Here is a 22,197-nt window from a genome sequence, read left to right on the forward strand (position 1 = left end):
TGTACATTTCTATGATACATCATTTGTATATTGCATTGTGTTCCCACCACCCAAAGTCAAATCAGTTTTCACGACCATATATTTGACCCCATTTACACTCTACCGCCACCCTTTACCTCTTAATTTCTTAAAACCAAATCATTATAAAATATGATGTGTGAAGGCTAGTCCAGTCAGACTGAGGTCTAGATGAAAAGCCACACAGAAATGGGCAGGGCTAATGCTTTAGTCGGTATCCACTACCACAGGTCATTTCCCTGAAAGTCTCTTGCTAAGCAAGTTGGACAAAGACCAGTTTATAGACAAATGCTTTTCAAGCTTAAACTTTTAATGTGAAATCCAAAATGTGTTGCTTCCCCTCTGTGTTACTAAGGTCTTTGCTTTCATCTTATCCAGTTTCTGACTTCTCTGTTTTCTGATTACGTGTCTCCTGATTTTTTGTATCTTTTGGAATTAAGTCATTTGGAGCTTACTATTCTGGTTAATCAAATTATCAACGTCTTTTAAGTTCTACAAAACTTTCTTGTTAAACCTTGAATCCCAAGTATAGAATTTGTAAATATTTTTATCCTGACTACCTATTTAATCCCATCTCTAACTTATGTTGTGTTTGAAACATCTTGTTCAGTAGAGTTTTATCTTTCTGGGCACCTCAATTTTAGTTGCTTGAAGAAATAAATATTCTCTACAGAAGGATGAGACATGGATAAAAACTGCCACATTTCTACCAGTTGTTTCAGACAGCTAATTAGGAATCTGATTTTTACCATTTCTTCTTGAACATCCATACTATAACCAGTATTGGGGTAGATAGATAATAGGCATAGAGTAAAGAAAAAAACTCTAAAAATTATTCCTCCCTTCGTGAAGCATAAAGTTCAGTGGAAGAGTCTTAACACACCCTGATGTTCTTTTATAATATATAAATACAGTAATAATAGTGTTCTATAAAATGTATTTTATTTATATTATTCTTAAACTAAGTTGCAATCTTCAACTTAAAATGTCTGTTCGTTGGTTATTTCACAATCTTTGTTGCTAAAAAAAAACATTCTACAACAAAATTGAATTGTGTGATTTTGCTTGTTAGCCACATATTCATTAAATGATACTTTACTTAAAGGAAAAGTTCTCAGTGCCTCTCCTGTGGGCCATGGTATTACTTGTTCTCAGGTCTTTCAGAAAATCATTGGATTCCTAAGAAGCAAATGTATTTGTAGTGTGCTAGGACGCTGTACTGTATGGCTCTGTTGACCCTCAGAAACCCTGAAAGCACTTGTTGGATGTGCCAGTAAATCCTCCCTTTCTTGCCCTAGGTCCAAGGATCTCATCAAGGAAGCCATCCTTGACAATGACTTTATGAAGAACTTGGAGCTGTCGCAGATCCAGGAGATTGTGGATTGTATGTACCCAGTGGAGTATGGCAAAGACAGCTGCATCATCAAAGAAGGCGATGTGGGGTCACTGGTGTATGTCATGGAAGGTATGGTTTATAACCCTGCTCCTTTGACGAGCAAATATTTCCCTTTCATCCTACCAGCCTGCACACAGATGACATGAGGAAATTTCATTTTTTAATTTTTTTGGTTGGGAAACAGTTTGAAAAGAGGTGGAAACTACTTATATACTAATTGTATGAAGTGTTTATGTTTAGAATACTAATATGAAAATCTCATTTTTTTTTCAAACACCAGGAAAGTATGGTAATTGTGAAAGAAAGAAATGCTATTTATTGCGTTGAATAGCAAGCTCACAAAGCTTCAGTGGAAGCTCAAGTCTATTCAAAGTATATTTGGTCAGATAATCAAAGTGTCTTGAATTCTACTTTTAACTTTCTGTATATAATTAGGTTTTTTGCTATGGTGCTTCCATAAAGAGAGAAAGCAGTGATTTCAGTGTTTTATATGTGTGTGATAGAGGCAAAGTATAAAGGTTGGATGGCATTTTAGCAGCCTAATTAATAAGAATTGTAGCTTATTTTCATAAATCTCAGACAAACTAAGAAACTGCTTTGAAAAAAACTGAAGCACACACTATGTAAATAAGTTTTTGCTTAGGTAGATTTTCATGTGTATTTCTAACTTGAAATTTATAATGACACATTTTCCTTCTGTGGGAAGAAAAAAACCTGAGATAATGACTGTTGATTGCCTTTCAGTTAAAGTCACTACAATGACCATAATCTTAATAACTGCTGCCAATCTGACCCCAAGCTATCGATGTAACTTTGGTTGATCTTGTGCTAATTGCCTTATGTCAAAATAATTTTAAAATAATCAAAACACTGTCGTTTAAATTTTTGTAACTTTTAATTGAGGAAATATTTCATTATTTAATTAGTTTTTTATCAACATATTCAATCTTCTCAAAAATTAGGTAGCAGTGTTTTTATTATAGGCCAATTCTTTTTCATCTGTGAACATTAATATTTATAAAGGGTATACCATAGCAACAGTGAATGAACAGAATATAGAGGATCTTTCACACACTTGCTTATTATCAAGACATTCAGAAAAATGCCTAAGGAATCCACATGTAAAACTAGTCCGACTTTTCCTGTATCTCTTCAGTTAAAGGAAGTGTTATTGATAAAATAGTTGTTTAACTGGTGCCTTAAGTGATTTTTATTTTAGTCTGGGCAGTGTGCCAAGTATTATTGCATACCTAAATGCCAAAGTTTCTCATCGTTTTAACAAAAGAGAGTAGTCATATGGTAAGACCTCACCAATGAGGGTGAATGGGAAAAATCATTTGAAAGTAAATATATTATCATGTATTTTCAAGCAAAATGAGTTGTATGACTTTCAAATACTTAATTGCTGGCTAATAGAAGTTTCAATTTCAAGTTTTAATCAGAATTATTTGGTATTAGTTTTTTAAGGCAGCCATATAAGTAGATTAACTTTGTTAAGCACTGTTTACATTTCAATTATGCTTTCAAATATAAGAATGACTTACAAAATACTTGAACAAAATTAATTTTCTTAAACAGACATTGGTTTTAATTTTGATGTAACATTTATTAATATCCTTATACTATTGCCCTACATTTTTTTTAACTCATAACAATAAACTTTGCTCTCAACCAAAGAAAACAAATTCTGATTTGGTGATTCAGAATTGGTGATGTGACTAAAACATCTTTGGGAACTTACCCTAATATTTTCATTTTGAAAAATGTCTAATTCATATTCATTAATGTAGATTTGCTTATAAATACTGGTTTTGTACATTTTATGTGATCTTTCATTGTAGAAGCAGCTAGATTACATTTTAGTTTCTAAAAATGGCAAGTGTCTCTGACCATTGGTGGTTTTAAGTTAAACTTTAAATGAAATTATCAATTTTTGCATCAGATGTTTGTTATAGATAATAGCTTTTATTAAGTGCTTTCATATGCCAGGTACTGATTAATCACTTTATGGAGATTAAAATCTTGATCCTCATAACAACTTTAGGAGGTGGGTATTATCTTATCTACGTGTTACTAAGTGAAAAACTGATGTGTTGATAAGTTAAGTAACTTAGCTAAGGACATAAATATAGTATGTTGTGGTGAAAGTCTTGGTCATTGGACTCCAGGATTCCCATACTTAATCTTAACTTTCAAAGCATACAGATTATAAATACTATCAGTATATATTTGTATGGAGAGCCCAGTTTTGGGCACTCAGATAAGATGCACAGCATTAATCCATAGGATTAAAAAATGGTTTGATAATTAACAAGAGAACAATAGAACTTGAATGACAATAATTCAAAAAAGGAAATAGACGTTTTCTATAACTACCTTCAAGGCTTTCTGCATCCTTTAAATATTAAACTGCTTACTGACCTTTCTGTATATCATCTCCCATCCAATCCTCTACTCTTATTTTAAATTCCTTTTTTCTCATTGAAAATTGGTATTGATTTGGTTTGATTTTGGCCCACCTCTGGACTGAACTCTGTTGTGCACCTTCAAGGCCCTATTTTTTCTGTCTATAATCAATAGCATTGATTGTGTTTTTCTCACAGGTTTAAAAAAACTTTTTCTGAGAAGGAACAATTCTTTCAGCTCATTGCACAGTGATTGTTTTGATCGGACTTTTGCACGCTAAGTAATCTGTGATTATTTACATCAACTCTCAGGGACCAGCCTCACATTTCTATTGTTACTGCACTGAGATTTCATTTTTGTCTTCTGAAGACTGGTCACCTGCTTCTTTTTCCAGTGAGTTGGTTGATACCGGGTCTGCCACTTTTTAATTCTTCAGCCTGGACATGAATCGTGCTAGCCAGCATCGACAGTAAACTTGTACAGATTCATACTGGAACTTGTATTCCTCCTGCCCCTGAAACATTTTTCCTATCTTCATATGATTAAATCAAGTACTGAAAGCTGACATTCAAAGAGGGATTTTATATGAAATTGAACATTAATGATGAACCTCACCATGTCAGTTGGCATTCAAAACACTACCTGAGAGTGTGAAGAGATGGAATACATTTTCATATAAATTAGCTCTCTCAGTAAATTTAACATGAGAAACACTGTTTTATTCACACAAATCAGGCATTGCCTTTTGACCTTAAGAGTTTTTCATGTTAATCTAAGAGCTATTTTTAGAATAGTGGAAATACCAATGCACTTAAAGGTATTTTTTCAGTTCCTTTACAGGACCAAGCTTATAATGTTAATGTTAAAGAGCAAGCTATGTACTGTTCATACAAAAACAAAACAAACATCTATTTATGAAAAATTATCATAAGCAAAGAGACTCTGGAAGTATTATATGTAAATATTAAAATATATTTCAATGGCAAAGACAGGGAACTGAGATATTTAGAGGGCAAATGGGGTATCATGTTTATTTTGCGGTGCCAACCTTTAAAAACTTTAATATACTTGAGCCAGTCTAGGAAGCATAACACTTTTTTTTAAACAATTGACATTATTTCATGTATAGAAGGAAGTTTTAGGAGAAAAGGCTGTTTTTTTTTCTTTTTTCTTTTTCTTTTGGGAAAGGCTGTTTTTTAATGCTGAAAGATTGTCACATAAAAAGGCCATTATTCCTCATGAATCTAGAGGACCAAAGAAGAAATGCATGTTATAGGGAAGAAGACTTTTGAATTAATATTCTAATTAATATGTTGCAAAAGTGAAATGCACAGTCTGATGTGAAGACAAGAACCCTATCTCAGGAGACATTCTAGCGGTGACTACCTAGCATCTTCATGGAGAATCTTGGTGTGGGCGGAACACTTGTAACATATCTTCCATCCCTTCTCCTAACTCCCAAAATTCTGCCTCTGGGACTGTATGTCCTTCAAGTTAGCTTATGAGAACCCAGTCTTCCAAAGGCTTCTTCAAAACTTGCCCTTCAATGGAATGTGCATGTTTACTTTTAAAAGTTTTTGTGCTATATGTTACATGAAACTAATTAAGACTGCATGCATTTTTCTGCTACTTAACTTTTGCTGTTCAATATTATGTTCTGAATATACCCCAATTTGCTTATCCTTTCAACTATTGATTATATGTTCCAGTTATTTTGCTTCTGATTATTGAGTATCTTTTTATAGCTCTGCGTGCTGTTTGTGTTTCTCCTGTGAAGTGTCTATGGTATTCTTCCATTCATTTTTCTGTTGGTTGATTGGTTGGCTGACTTGACACATTTTTGAGCTTAATCCTGCTCAGTTACATGTATTTCAAATACATTCTCCCATCTATGTTTTTCATTTTGACTTCTTTGGTATATCTTCTGATGAACAGAAGTTATTCATTTTAATGTGGTTAAGTATATCTATCTTCTTCTTAATTTGGGCTTTTTGTATCTCTAAGAAATTCTGGGAGGCAATATTTTGCATGCCTTTGTATATGTGCATGTGTGTGAGTCCATGCATCTGAATATATACACATTTATAATCTAAAAGAGTTGTTCTTTTCAAAGCAGGAAACTGGAAAGGCAATACGTTTTCTTTTCAACATATTTTAAGAATTCTTTATAAATTGTCCTCAGGGTACAGTAAGTATGTTTTTGAATATGCTTAATAATAGTAATTTCTTTTTTCTGTGAGGGTAGATTTGGAAATAATCATGCTATTTAGGAACAGATTTGATGAATGGAGATAGGTGATTAAACTGAGTAATACTTTTTTGGCTAAATTATGTAAAGATGTGTTTATATATACCACATGTACAATTCAAGAGAAATTAACAACATGAATTGGTTAAGAACATCATTATTGAAAAACTGACATATTTTGAAGGGTACTGTTCTTACTACTCATTGGGCTGCCGAAGTTCTTGTTTGATTTTGTAAAATACAACCTTACTATGTGTGGTGCTACTAATATACAATACAGTTCTCCATTTTCTTTCTAAATTTGCAGTAGTGGGATTGAATGTACCACATTGAGAAGGTGAATAGTGTGGCTTCTTTACTCTTAAAGACTCCTGTAAGCTAAAATAATTACAACTTGATGTGCTTTTTCTCTGAGATGATATTTGAAAAGACATCAATTTTCTAAAAAAAAAAATTAATCTGAAATTGGTAAAGCAGGTCATGGATTATGTTAAAAATGTACAAGTATATGCATATATATTTTCTCTTACTATTACTTTATAACAGTTATGGATTTTATTTATATGAGAATTCATTTTGCTAAAATATTCAGTTCTATATTCTTCAATTTTGGGAGAATGCTAAATATGGAAGTTTAAAATATATTTTTGGTGAAAATTAAAAATAAAAACAGCATAGCTGAAAAATGAAAAGAACATGTAACTTAGTACCTTTTTGGCAATTTTGTGATAACACATTGATTTCTTGCTAATGAGGTAAAATTTACTTCAGTCATTATTACATGAATCTGTTGAATAGTTTTCATGCTGAACATTAAACAGGATTCTAAAATTATTGTGGGTTCATTTTAAAAACACATAGATGTATTTCTTTAGCGACTTTAACAAGATTTCCAATGATTTTTGTGGAAGGCTGGATAGACTAATGCTTTTAATATCCATCCCTCTAATAAAAAACCCTTGAATAGTTAGTAATTATTTTGGCATACTTTCAAAAAGGGCAGGGCAGATTGGAGTTACTTCCCAGCAGAGTGAAGCTGTGTGGTGTGTCTACCATGGCAACGGCCCATGGCAACAGCCTACCCCACCCCCACCCCACCCAGAGAACATCAGAATAGATCTCTGAAGTCCTTGTTGGAATTCTCCCATGACTCTGCATTTGAGAAACACAGCTTGTAATTGCACATACTATATCTAAATTTAACTACTGTAGATTTGAAAGATTGTAGTCTGAGTCTGATCGTTTACTTAGGTCCTTCTATAAACTTTTGATGAAAACAAAAATATTTTTGTACTAAATCTCCTTAAGTAGTACACAGAGATTTTTGAATTATGATAGATGAGTTAAAATGGTCAGAAAACCATTTCCTGAGAATTCACATTTCATGCATATTAAAATATCAAGGAATTAGTATTAAGTATATTTACATTAATATTTTATTTAGTACCACTTTCCTGCCTAATTTGCTCAACGTTTACTAAAGTGAATTGCTTTCTGAATATCACAAAACTTCTTTATAGTTATTCATAAGAATAGCGGAAGTAAATGCTTTTAAAACTAGATTATTTAATTTCTCTTTGCTGTTTGCTATTTTGTGTAACTTAACAAGAACAGTTAAGTTACTCTGTATACTTTTCAATATCAAAACAAATTAAGATACTCTGTTCATTTATCAATAGCAAAATCATATAAGACAAAGCACCTCGTGAAGTTGGTCAAACTTTTGTGATAAGCAGTTTTCCATTTCCCCAATACATAATGATGTATTTACGGAGGAAACTAAAACTTTACATAAAACCATAATTAATCGTCAATGTATTTAAATATTTTCTTCAAAAATTGGGCATGCTTTTTTTAAAAAGATCAGTTATTTCCCACTGGTAAAAAGAAAGCAGTGAACATTTGTTTCCAGGGGAGTTTAATGAATTAGTCTTTTATAATAACTTTCACTGAAAGCCATATACATACTTATCAAATATATAATTTTTTATTTTTATGGCTAGACCATAATGTTATATTTTAATTTGTCATATTTACATTTATCATGTTACACTACTCTACTATTACATTAAGTCTTATAATGTTTTAGAGTATTAATACCTTCAGCAATAATCTTAATATACTTTTATGCTGTCCCTGATGACTTATTCAGTGGTACATGCCTTCAAATTAAAGTAATTTTTTAAAGATTTATAATAATTTGCTCCAATATTTCCAGTGCAAATATTTTTACATGCCCTTAACCTAAAGCCATTTTTTAATATTTATAATAATTTGCTTCAATATTTTCAGTGCAAATATTTTTATTGACACTTTGTTGGAAATATACATACTCATTTTTGTATTGTGTGCCCATGTAGGTATATACAAATTTACATAAAATTATCCATTCTTAGAGCTCAGATTATATTTCAGGAGATGTTGGGGTGATTGTAATATCATATGTAAGATTTATCAGTGGTTGTATTTACAAGAAAAACAAGATTAATAACAATAATCATAAGTATTGATGATAAGACTCTCAAGCAAATTAAAAATTAGTCTACAAAGAAAAAAGTCTTAATTTATAGATTTTCTTCTGAGCACCATGTTGCATGCCATTCTCTTAAAAAATTTCAGATGACTTGTTTGGGAAGTTTTGAAATTTCTTTTCATTTCATTCTATAAATCTGAATTTTTATTTATTACATTAGTTCTAACAATGAAAGGCATATGAAGTAAGAAACATGTCCAGCAGAGTTTTCTTCGTGTTGAGGATTAGCTTACACACACACAGAGCAGGGCATCGCTGAACTCTCCTGCTTTTCTCCTCCTTTCTATGGTGCATTTGAGCAAAGGTAGAAGGCATTAGCATTGAAGCAGAATGTGTCTTTGACTGCCATAGTCCATGAATATATGAAATGCTTTGTATTTCCCCTGATAATTGAGAGTAGCAAAGAAAGAAAATATTTAATTAAGTTATTTTTGTAATACATTATCTCTACTATGATTCATTTATTAGTTCATTTTATTATTTATTTATTTCTACATTTCAATTCCTGCCAATACCTCCTCTGTGCTGACATTATGTCTCCGTGGACATTAAGGACACAATAATCAACAACTCACATGCAGTCCCTTCTTCTCTATGGCTACATTCTGGTGATGGGGATAGGAGCAAAGGACAGAGAACATGCATGGAAATAAGCAAAATACTTTCACACAGCGAAATATGTATGAATAAATTAAATAACACAGGGTAGTGTAAGAGAGAATCATGAAGGTGGGTCTGGTAATGATTGGTGGGTCTGAGAAGGCTTCTCTGAGCAAGTAGTATTTGAGTTGAGACCTAAATGACAGGAAGGAGCCGGACACACAAAAGTGTGGATTCCTGATGAGGACAACAGCAAGTAGAAAAACTATAAGGTGGGGAAAACTTGGCATGTTAAAGAGACAGAAAGAAGGCAGTGGCATGAGTTAAGTTTGGAGAGACTGACAGAGCCAAGGTCACATGTAAAACCCTATAAGTGGTTTATTTATTTATTTTTTTATTCCTAGGAATTTAGATAGAATTGCAAGAATTTAGGTTGAGATGGGGCATAATCTGACTTATATTTTATAAGTAGACAAATTAAGTATACTAATTATCAAAGGTTAGAAAAAATGTAAAGTGAGGGAAATAGGGATACTAGTTGGGCGTCTATGGGTGTAATTCAAGCAAAATATAATGTTGGCATGGGCTAGGATGGCAGCATGGGAGATAAGAGAAAGATGGTGTATTTTGGAAGCTCATAGATGTGATGTTGGGGGGGTGGTCAAAGGAATAAAAGCTGGGAATGACTTTTTGGTTTTTGATTTAAATAGTTGGACGAATGGTGGTGCCATTGTAAGAGCAGTTCATGTTCAAGAAAGTAAATCAAGAGTTAATTTCTGACTATATGATGTTGACATGCCTATTAGACATCCCATTGGAGATGTCAAGTCAGTTACAATGGATACACAAGTCTGAAAGCTCAGTTAAGAGGTCAGAGTGTGCAGGTAGGGGTATTCTGTTAGCTAACACAGGCTTAGAGGGAAGTTGATGAATGCATTTTTATAATTACAACAATTTGATAGCAACAAACTAAATGGAAAAATTTATATATTTTATCAGATTTAATAGATATAAGTAGTCATAAATATTTTTTAAGTCTCCATGAGGAATCATTGCAGTAAGTTGAAAATTTCTTCCTGTTGTCTGCAAAATAATATAACTTTTAAGTGCTCCCTGAGGTGAGAACTATTTTTATAATAGCATGAGCATGTTATTTGTCTTGTCTCATTCTTTCATGAGTGTGAAGTGGGGGTTTCTAGAAGCTACATAATGTGTGATATAGAAGCAGATTAAATGCAGAAATAGAGAATATAGCTGTCTTCTACTGAGCCACAAATCAATTAGGTTTCAAAAAAATGTAAAATAATGGAATGGTTCATATTAAATTTTGTATTTTTATTTTTTAATTAATATTTTATCATATTTTCCATTACCATTTATTCCCTTTATATCCCTCTCCCCACAACAATCTCCACATTGTTGTACATGTCCACGAGTTCTTTCTCTTTTTTCTTTTTTGCTCAATTCTTCCATTTCCTAACCCCTACCCCCAAGATGTCAGCCCGCTCTCTACCTCTGAATCAGTCTCTATTTTGTTTGTTAGTTCAGTTTGTTTATTAGATTCTGCATATGAGTGAAACCATATGGTACTTGTCTTTCTCTGACTGGCTTATTTCACTTAACATAATGTTCTCCAGGTCCATCCATGCCATTGCAAAGGGTAGAATTTTCTTATTTTTTTATGGCTGAATAGTATTCCATTGTGTGAAAGTCCTATAGTTGTTTTATCTACTCATCTACTGATGGAAATTTGGGCTGCTTCCAAAAGACAATCCATTGAATGGGAGAATATATTTGTAAATATATCTGATAAGGGTTAATATCCAAAATTTATAAATAACTTAGAAAACTCAACACCAGAAAACAAACAGTTCAGTTAAAAAATAAGCAAAGGACCTGAATAGACACTTTTCAGATGGTCAATAGACATATGAAAAGATGCTCAATGTCACTAATCATCAGAGAAATGAAAATTAAAACCACAATGAGATATCACCTCACACCTGTCAGAATGACTATCATCAATTAATCAACAAATCACAAGTGTTGGTGAAGATGTGGAGAGAGGGGAACTCTTTTGCAATGTGGGTGGGAATGCAGATTGGCGAAGTCACTGTGGAAAGCAGTATGGAGATACCTCAAAAAATTAAAAATGGAACTGCCTTGTAACCTAGCCTTTCCACTTCTGGGAATTTGTCCAAAGAAACATGAAATACTAATTCAGAAGAACATAAGCACCCCTACGTTCATTGCAGCATTATTTAACTTTTGTGTTTTTTAAATGTATTTCATTAATTTTATAAAAATATATATCTAACGTGTAATAAATTTATTATTTTCAAGTGAATATTTTAGAAATTTCTCAGTTTTAAGGTCAAATAGAATAAAAACCAGCCCACATTAGCAGAAACTTTCTGAGGTTTTCAATAATTTTTGGCAATGTAAAGAGGTCCCGAGACTAAAAGTCTGAGAACTACCACCTCAACTAAATGGCCTGAAGACAAACATGAGTAACTGGATGTTTGTTTCAGAGAACAAGCTGGGATTAAAGTTCAGAATATCAGATATCACCATCCTCCTCTCCCAAATAGCATAAATAAGGCCACATTACAAAGCAAATGTCTTGTGAATGAAGTCTTGGTGAATTAGAAGGAGAAAAAATTTTTGTAGAGGCCTGCATTTAAATCTAGAGCAGATAGCCAATACAGATCAACAATGGGCAAGGCGGTGCCACCAAAGTGCTAATTATTCTCTTAATTACATTCCATTTCACAGTTTGAAAAGTATCCTTGATGCATTTTTGTAGATTTTGTTTGCACACTTTCTAATGTTCAAGATTTGGGAATTGAATTGAGTTCCCCAGTGATTTTCTTGAATTAGTGTAGCACAATACTGATTTTTTTTGTAATTAGTCTTTAATTATAGTTCTAAAGGAATAAAAGAAATGGTATTTGAATCCAATCATCATTTTTGGAGAAGGGATTGGTTTTATATTGTGCTTATTGCTCACTTAAAAATCCTAGAAGAAGTAACATTTTATATTTGAAGACTCAGTACAATAAACTCATCTAATACCTTAAGTGCTTTAAAATTTAAATGAAAGGAAACAATATTTTGTATGTGGTCCCAGTGTAGGAATCTCAATGCATATGCAAACCTAAATTGTCAGCTATTGATTGGATGTCTCTTTTTAAATTTTTATTGCTAAATAAATGTTTGATATCTCTAGAAATTTCTTCTATGATGCATTTTTTCAAGAGGCTTTTTCATTTACTAGTGCATTTCCTTGATTTGATATCTCACCATCATGCTATTAAACATTTCCTTGGAATAAGTTAAAAAAAAGAAAACAAAAACTTGCTGCTTTCATTTATTGTTCTTGGAAAGGCAACTTTCTTTTTTCTTCTCCCAAAGGCAGCTTTTATGAGATAAGTAACATTGAAAGATAAAAGGCTTACTCCAACTATGAACACATATGACATTATATTGTGATGAAAAATTAATTTTAGGAATTATTTTTATACAAATTATAGCTCACTGTTTTTTTTTAATAGTCATTTTGTTTCCTATTCTCACAAAGGATAGAATTTTCTTGACATAACTAGGCTACTGAATTAGGTTTCTGCCTCTCGTCTATATGTGCTTTATGTTATAAGCTTTATGTTATATGTGCTTTATGTTATAAGCTTTATGTTATATGTGCTTTATGTTATAAGCTTCAGCCATTTGATCTTAGTTGTTGTGTAGAGAAGTGAACACTGGACAAATAGCCATAAATCCAGATACTTTAATCCAGATCCAGCCATTAAGCAGTCACGTGATCATGTTGGGGTGCTTGAAATCATTCTCTCGGCACTTTACCTGTTCTGTTATTGAGCTCCCTGGATGACGCCTTTATTCCCTAAAAACAGCTCACACTGGAAATCTAGGAGTTATTCCAGGCCCTACATCAATTGATGGGCAAATCCTAGTTAGTACGTTAGCTTATTATTATCACTGTCATATATCCCTGTCTGCTATTGTTTAGTTCAGGTCTTCATAACTTCTTTCAAATTTTTCCAATAATTCCTTTAGGATATTCTATTTTTAGACTTAGTTCCCTTTCATTCACATTACTATGAGCAAGTTCATTCTAAAAGACAAATATGTTCATGTCAGCTCCGTGCTTAACATTTTCCAATGCTTTCCCATGGTAAAAATCCAAACTCCATAGGATGGAAGGCTCCTCAGCAGAATGAAGAGAGCTGTGTTTTGGAGTTTGGCAGATAGGGACTTGGATTTTGATTTTGCTGTCTGATTAGCTAAGTAACCTTGGAGAAACACTCTAACTTGTTTTAGGTATCGTTTCCTCATTTATCAATTAATATAATATAGGGTGGGCCAAAGTAGGCTTACAGTTGTGAGTACATGAAACACAGTTTATTCTTGTACTGTATTATTATTTTTGTATTCCATATGAATAACTGTAAACCTACTTTCGCCACGCCTGTATATGGTGAGCATCACATCCTGTGTCAGGCACCTGGGGGAGTCGTCGCTCATGGATCTGCCCCTGCTTCCCTTCCAGATTCTGCACTCGCCATTCCACAGCTCTGGTCCAACATCCTCACATAGTTGGTGGTGTCTCTGTGACTGGATATGTTTTCCTCTGACCAGAGAACACACACTAAAACATTACTGCTCTTCAGAGTCAATGTAGTAGTTACAACTGCCAAGAAACCTCTCTGACACCTCCCAGCTGGGCTGGATTCTCTTCTTGGAAGTTCCTGTAATGTCCTCTGTGTCCCTGTTTACAAGGACATCAGTCAGACTGTGTTTTGTTCATTCATCCAGTTTATTCATTCAGGAAATACTTGTTTTGCCCCTACCATGTGCATTGTTCTGAGTGTTTTGGTTATAGTAGAGGCCAAACAATACACAGTTTTTATTTACTTTTATCCTAATGGAGGAGATATACAACAAATAAATATTTGTAATGTGTGTGCAATGTATTTGTTGTGTGTGTGTGTGTATACACACATATATACCTTCTGTAAAATTGGGTGGTTATCAATGCGATGACAACAAAGCATGATAAGGGGACAGAGTGAGTGACGTGCCAGATAAGGAAGGAGTTGCTGTATTATGCAGGGCGATCAGGGAAGGCCTCTGTGAACTGAACAGTCAGCAGCAGCAGGGACATGAATGAGGTGACAATGGGCCATGCTAGTATCTGAGGGAAGAGCATTTTAGGAAGAGAGAATAAAAATGTGCAAAGCCCTGAGACAATGTTCAAAAAGCAATAGGAGGTCAGTGTGGCTGAAGGGAAGTGAGCCATTTATGGGATGGAGGTAAGGCATCCAGGCAAAGAAATAAATGATATAACAGGGCTCCAATGGCCTCGTAGGCCATGTTAATGACTTTTTTTTTTTTTTTTAAATCAAAGTGGAAATCCCTAGGAGGGTTTGAGTAGAAGAGCAACATGCTCTGCCCCCTTCTTTTTTTCCTTTTTCTTTTTCTTTTTCTGACTGTGGAAAGTAAACTCTGGCAGTGAGGAGAAAAGCAGGGGTGTCAGGAGCTGACTGAAATAGTAAAGAAGGGAGGTAAGGGTGACTGGGACTAAGGCAGTAAGAAAGGTCAAATTTGGAAACTTTTAAAGATTCATCCAATAGTATTTAATAATGGATTGGGTTGAAAATAGTGTGTGAGATACAGAGAGGAGTAAAGGGTTCCAAGTTTTTGTCCTGAACAACTAGAATAATGGAGTTGCCTTTTATAGAAATTGGCAAGACTATTTGAGGACCAAGACTGTCAGCAAATAATCTAGTGTACAGTCATTGTTTGTGTATTTATTGTATTAGAATTCACTATCTTGGAGTAGCAGAAAGCCTCTAAAATAGTGGTTAAAATGAGATAGAAGTTTACTTGCCTTTCATGTGATATCCCTGAGTGGGTGGAAAAGGCTGGAGGAGCAGCTCTACCTCATGTGGTTATTATTTAGGCAGCCAGGTTTGTTCCATCTGTTGCTCCTGTATGACCAGACATGATCACTGTAAATAGTGGAAGCTGGGTCATTGCCATGTGTACCAGGTGTTCCAACCTGTGAGAGGGGAAAAAGAAGAAAGACAGGGCAAGGATGTTTATCCTTGAAGTGAAGATGGACCCTTCATCTGCTCTCATCCTCTGGTCCAGTACATAGCTCAGGAAAAGCTATAAAATGCAACCTTCACAAAGGTAGCCATCTGTCCATTAAAAAGTTGGTGAAGAAATCATCTTATTAAAATAGAGAATGAATTTTAGGGGACACTATGCCATATTTGTTTCTCTCTCATAAGCAACTGAAGGACAGGAACTACCTGTGTTCTCCTCTAACCCCAGTACTTACCATAGTGCCTGTCCACAGCATGTATTCACTACATATTGATTTCATTAAATTAAATTAATTATATGGGACAGAAATAATTATATATTGGATGTTGTGTTTCCTTCTATGAGCTTTTTAATTAATTTCATAATTCATTTTTAGAAAACTATATATTTAATGTATCTTTATCATTAATGAAAACTGTAGCATTTCAAGTCTGTTTGTCAGTGTCTTAGGTTTATTTTCTAGAATGGACAAATCATGATGAGCTATTATTTATGTTTTTCAAAAGAGTATTGCTGTCACACAGTTGCTTCCAGACAACAGTTTCAGATATCTCACTCAGTGGTGACAGAATGAGTCACTTCCATGTAATAAAATTGCATCACCCATTCCAAACTGCTTCTTTCTCCAGACTTCACCTCACCTTCCACTTAAACCAAGTGCTGTTGTTTCTTACTACTACTATTTAGCTTAAAAATTAGAGAAGATGTATTCGGGCTTAATTTTTTAAAATAAAAGAGTCATAAACCATATAACATTTAAAAATATGTTTTGAAATAAAGAATCTAATCTGAAGATACACTTTAATAAGAAGAATTGGAAAGACTAAAGTATTTTAGAATCAGGCAACTGAGAGATGATGCACAGGACACATTGCGTCTCATTTGGAAAGATTGAGGTCCGGCTATCGATATGAAAGGAAAATAGTTTCTATTTCCTTGTAACATGCCATTTTGAAAATCAGCCCTGTCTTCTCTCCAAGATCTATATGTATGTATGTATGCCTTGTTAAGTCATCCTATTTGTGGAACAATGCACACTACTTTTTAAACACTTCCAAAGGGAATGATTGAATTCTTGTGTTTATTTGCAAATTGTCAAACCTAGGTTTATGTATCAGATATGTTTTTTAAAATTTATTAGTAGAAGTTTAGTTCAAAAAATTAAATGAAAACATGGATATTAAAGAACCTCTTCAGTCTACCAGAGTCTCTAAGTTCCACATGGGCAGAAACCTTGTGGGTGTTTCTCCATGCCTAGCCCTGGGCCAGAATATAGTAAGTGTTTCAGACATTTAAATAATAATTAATAATCAATCTTGCTTGAATGCTAAATTTGCTCCCCAACACCAAAACTTCACACTTTATTTTAGGAAATCCAGCTACACACCCACACACATGCAAAAGCATCTAAAATACACAAAACCTATAGTAAACTCCCTTGAAATCTAGAATTATCTTCTTATAGATAATGAATATTAACAATGAACCATTAGAGCTTCTGAAAATGTTTCAGGTTATTAAGCATCTAGTTAATTCTGAAAATTATCTATTATTTTTCCTCTAGATTAAACTTTATTTAATTTTTAAAATTTCCCACATTTAGTCTTAAAAGATCTACAGTAAATCCTCTGTTGAAATTTAATAAGCAAAAACTTTAAAGCATTGTTTGTTTGATGTAACACAGTATCATTTGGACATAGTATCACTTGATTAAGATACTTAGAGATGGACAATGTGTGTGTATATACACATATATACATGCTCAACTTTGTAAAGATGAAATTTTAAAGAACAGTCTGCCATATTGTGATCATGCCATGGTCACCTGGTACATTTAAGATTCCAGTAATAGAAGGAGTAAAAAAAAATACATATATATATATATATATATATATATATATATATATATATATATATCTTCCATCAAGGTGAAGACATTTCCCAATTATGCTCAGGATATAACTTGTCGAGCTGAACTTTGACCTAAGGAAAGTGAAGGAAATTTTTTAAATTGTAAATAAAAATGTTTAAATTTCTATACCCTATAATACTTTGTCTATAACAAAAATGAAACTGAATTTTTTAAGTATATTTTATTGATTATATTGTTACAAAAGTTCCAATTTTTTCCCCTTTGCTCCCCTCCACCCAGCACTCCCCCTCCCCCAGCAATCATGCCCCAAGTCCATGCCCATGGGTCGTACATACAAGCTCTCCCACTTCACCCTTTCATATATTCTTGTTCTTTTTTTCTTAATAAATAAATAAATAAATAATTATTTTAACAATAAAAAATAACAATCCCTCCCTCTCAGACTTAAGACCCTTTATAATCTTATAAAGGACAATGGACGAAGGTCTTGAGCTCCTCTAGCTGCTTCAAGCTGGACATGGTCGTTGTCCCACATACCCTTGGGTCCAGAAATCCCTAATAAGAGTGGGGGTGTGGAGGGGAGGGTGGCCTTCACACATGGGGAAGGATCGTGCTGATTCCAGGTCGGTTGGCTGTCCCTGGACAACAGTGTGCTTGGTTTAACAGGCTGGCATCCTTGTTGTATTCTGGGGGCAACAGATTGGGCAACAGTGTTAAAGGACATCATTCAATCCATAACCACTAGATAAGAGAAGGCAGGGATTAATTTTTCAATGTCCCACATTAGGTAAAAAAAAGGGCTTCTTTGGAGGAAGGTGTGCCAGGCACATCTCACCTGTCCAAAATCCTTTTGCCCATTATACTTAGTTTGGGCTGAGGGAAATATTTTTGGTTTCTTCCCTCTCAGACTTCTGGGCCCTTTCTGTCCAAGCCATTAGGATAGAAAAGAGAAACCAGTTTTAAAGTGAAGCCCACAGACCACCCCATTCTTCGCCAACCCAGCCACTTACTTCAGCCTAACGGTTGAGTCTCATGAGGCAGTGCTGCAGACAGGATTAAGTGAGGCCTATACATACAGACAATCACTCAGGTAATGAGATCATAGGCTTATGTCCTTTGAAAACAGAAAACACATGTTAATTTATGTAACATAACCCACATACAGGTCTCTAAATCTGTAAGACTGTCTTATTGGAAAGACATCCAGTTGCAAGGCATTTGACATTCTTCTTGCCTGTAAATTAAACATCTTTGATGACATCACAGACATAGTTTAACTTTCAAGTGAAAACATATTTTAAATGAAAAGAAACCTTAAAGATGGTTAGCTGCACTACTTTATAGTCTGCCACTGATCATTGTGATTTTCCTTGAATCACAATTTTTCTCCCTAAGATTACCCTCCTTGTCCTTAAAGGGACTGCATTAAGTCCATTTTTAATTTATCCTGTTCATTTGCATAAACACAACAAGAGCAGCAAATGATCACTTATGATCTTTAGTTCTGCTTTGCTGGAACTTATGCAAGGAGCATTTAGGATGACCTTCAGTCTGCCCTTCAGGGCACAGAAGTTGAGCCACATACCTGGCCTTCAGCCTTGCCTGTACACACTGGTCTTTTCCAAGTCCTTCAAGTATTCCATTGTGCCTTAAGGTCCCATCTAGCCATCTTTCAGGAAAACAACCTTCATTCCTTCTCTGGAAAGATTGCTGTGGACCGCACAACCAACCACGGTACCAGGCCTTTTATCTCATGGGCTTTTATTACCTTTGAACGTCATTCCCAGTTCCTCAGGGCTTTTTGGTAACAACCAGAGCCCAAGCATGTCTCCGTTAGGCATGACATTCCAGTCAAAGTCTTGGTTAAAATAAAACAAACCTCTCTCAACAACTGGTCCTATTAGTTTTATGCAAAGAAACTTAAGTCATTACTTACTTCTTTAGAATGCCGAACTCTGGAGGGATCAGATAGGGGGAAAAATATACAGTGTGAAGGAAAATCCTTGTCCTTCTAATATTCACTAAACTGGCATTTCCATTCTTCATATTTTCATTTTTCCCCCACTAAAATTTTGTTTGTTTTTTTTTCTATTACAGTTGTTCCTCTTTTTTTCCCCTCTTACTTCCCTGCACCCTGTCCCTCCCTTTTCCCACATTCAGTCTGCAGTCAGTTGTCCATGTCCATGGGTCATTTATACATGTTCTTTGACTAGACTCTTCCCCTTCTTACCCCCTTCTCTTCCTCCCGCCTCCCACCTTGTTACTGTTAGTCTTCTCCTTGTTTACATACCTGTGGTTCAATTTTGCTAATTTGTTTGTGTTGTTCATTAGTTTCCTGTAATAGGTGACAGCATAAGGTATTTTTTTTTCGTTGCCTGGCTTATTTCACTAAGCATAATTCTCTCTAGTTCCATCCATGTTGTTGCAAATGGTAGAAGTTCCTTCTTTCTTTCTGCTACATAGAACTCCATTGTGTAAAAATACCACAGTTTTTTGATCCACTCATCTACAGATGGGCACTTAGGTTGTTTCCAGCACTTGGCTATTGTAAATAGTGCTGCTATGAGCATAGGGGTGCATAGGTTCTTTTGAACTGGTGTTTCTGGATTTTTCAGATATAATCCTAGCAATGGAATTGCTGGTTCAAAAGGCAGTTCCATTTTTAGTTTTTTGAGGAAATTCCAAACTGTTTTCCATAGTGGCTGCAACAGTCTGCATTCCCACCAGCAATGCACCAGGGTTCCCATTTCTCTGCATCCTCTCCAGCACAGGTTGTTTGTTGATTTGTTGAAGATGGCCATTCTGACTGGTATGAGGTGGTATCTCATTGTGGTTTTTACTTGTATCTCTCTGATGACTAGTGATGTTGAGCCTTCTTTCATATGTCTACGGATCCTCTTTGGAGAAGTGTTTGTTCAGGTCCTTTGCCCATTTTTTAATTGGATTATCTGTCTTCTTGGTGTTGAGTCATATGAGTTCTTTATATATTTTGGAGATCAATCCCTTGTCTGAGATATCATTGGCAAATATGTTTTCCCATATAGTTGGTTTCCTTTTCATCTTGCTGATGTTTTCTTTAGCTGAGCAGAAACTTTTAAGGTTGATGTAGTCCCATTTGTTTATTCTTTCCTTTATTTCCGTTGCCTTAGGAGATATATCAGTGAAAATGTTGCTACGTGGAATATCTGAAATTTTCCTGCCTTTTTTTTCCTCTAGGACTTTTATGGTGTCACGGCTTACATTTAAATCTTTGATCCATTTTGAGTTTATTCTGGTCTATGGTGTAAGTTTGTGGTCTAGTTTCATTTTTTTGCATGTCCCTGTCCAGTTCTCCCAACACCATTTGTTGAAGAGGTTCTTTTCATTCCATTTGATGTTCCTTCCCCCTTTGTCAAATATTAGTTGACCATATGAACCTGGGTTTATTTCTGGGCTCTCTATTCTGTTCCATTGATCTATATGTCTGTTTTTATGCCAGTACTAGACTGTTTAAATTACCATGGCCTTGTAATATAGTTTGATATCAGGTATTGTGATTCCTCCTACTGTGTTCTTCTTCCTCAAAATTGTTGTGGCTATTCGGGCTCTTTTTTGGTTTCATATAAATTTTTGAAGTATTTTTATAGGTCTGTGAAAAATTTCATTGGTATTTTAATAGGGATTGCATTGAATCTATAAATTGCTTTGGGTAGTATGGACATTTTAATGATGTTGATTCTTCCCATCCATGAGCATGGTATATGCTTCCATTTATTTGTATCTTCCTTAATTTCTTTCTTCAGTGTTATGTAGTTTTCTGAGTACAGGTCTTTTACCTCCTTGGTTAAGTTTATTCCTAGGTACTTTATTTTTCTTGTTGCTATGGTAAATGGGATTTTTCTTTTAGTTTTTGTCTCTGAGATTTTATTGTTGGTGTACAGAAATGCCTTTGATTTATGAATATTGACTTTGTACCCTGCTATTTTACCGAATTCACTTATTAGGTCGAGTATTCTTTTTGTGGAGTCTATAGGGTTTTCTATGTACACTATCACGTCGTCTGCAAATAATGACAGTTTTACTTCCTCTTTTTCAATTTGGATGCCTTTTATTTCTTGTCTGATTGCTGTGGCTAGAACTTCACCACTATGTTGAATAGGAGTGGTGAGAATGGACATTTTTGTCTTGTTCCTGACTTCGGGGGAATGCTCTCAGTTTTTGCCCATTGAGTATGATGTTGGCTTCAGATTTCTCGTATAAGGCCTTTATTATGTTGAGGTATGTCCCATTTATTCCCATTTTGCTGAGAGTTTTCATCATAAATGGGTGTTGTACTTTTATCAAATGCTTTTTCTGCATCTATTGATATGATCATGTGGTTTTTGTCTTTCATTTTGTTTATGTGGTGTATTACGTTTATTGAGTTGTGAATATCAAGCCATCCTTGCATCCCTGGGATGAAGCCCACTTGATCATGGTGTATGAGCTTTCTAATGTGTTGCTGGATCCGGTTTGCCAGTATTTTGTTGAGGATTTTAGCATCTATGTTCATCAGCGATATTGGCCTGTAGTTTTCTTTCTTTGTTGTGTCTTGACCTGGTTTTGGAATTAGGGTAATACTGGCTTCATAGAATGAGTTTGGGAGTCTTCCCTCTTGGATCTTTTGGAATAGTCTGAGGAGGATAGGAGTTAGTTCTTTCCTAAATGTTTTGTAGAATTCACCTGTGAAGTCATCCAGTCCAGGGCTTTTGTGTGCTGGGAGGTTTTTGATTACTGCTTCAATTTCACTAGTTGTTATTGATCTATTCAGGCTTTCTGCTTCTTCTTGATTCAGTTTTGGAAGACTATATGTTTCCAGGAATTTCTCCATTTCCTCTAGTTGTCAAATTTCTTGCCATACAGTTGTTAATAATTTCTTACAATCCTTTGTATTTCTGTGGTATCGGATGTGACTTCTCCTCTTTCGTTTCTGATTTTATTTATTTGGATCTCTCTTCTTTTTATCTTTATGAGCC

The 22,197-nt window shown here is 34.4% G+C and overlaps 1 protein-coding gene across 3 annotated transcripts in view; it reads left to right on the plus strand.

Annotated features, from left to right (window-relative positions):
• The window catches only part of PRKG1 (protein kinase cGMP-dependent 1), a 1,228,801-nt gene that overhangs the window by 171,646 nt on the left and 1,034,958 nt on the right, over positions 1 to 22,197 (plus strand). For all 3 annotated transcript variants that reach the window (XM_090278041.1, XM_090278040.1, XM_090278045.1), the window contains exon 2: positions 1,317 to 1,483. In XM_090278041.1, the coding sequence (XP_090134167.1) occupies positions 1,317 to 1,483 (167 nt within the window). The remainder of the gene's footprint in view (positions 1 to 1,316; positions 1,484 to 22,197) is intronic.

The sequence above is a fragment of the Furipterus horrens genome, unplaced genomic scaffold, assembly GCF_987537825.1.
Source record: "Furipterus horrens unplaced genomic scaffold, mFurHor1.1.pri manual_scaffold_5, whole genome shotgun sequence".
NCBI lineage: Eukaryota > Metazoa > Chordata > Mammalia > Chiroptera > Furipteridae > Furipterus > Furipterus horrens.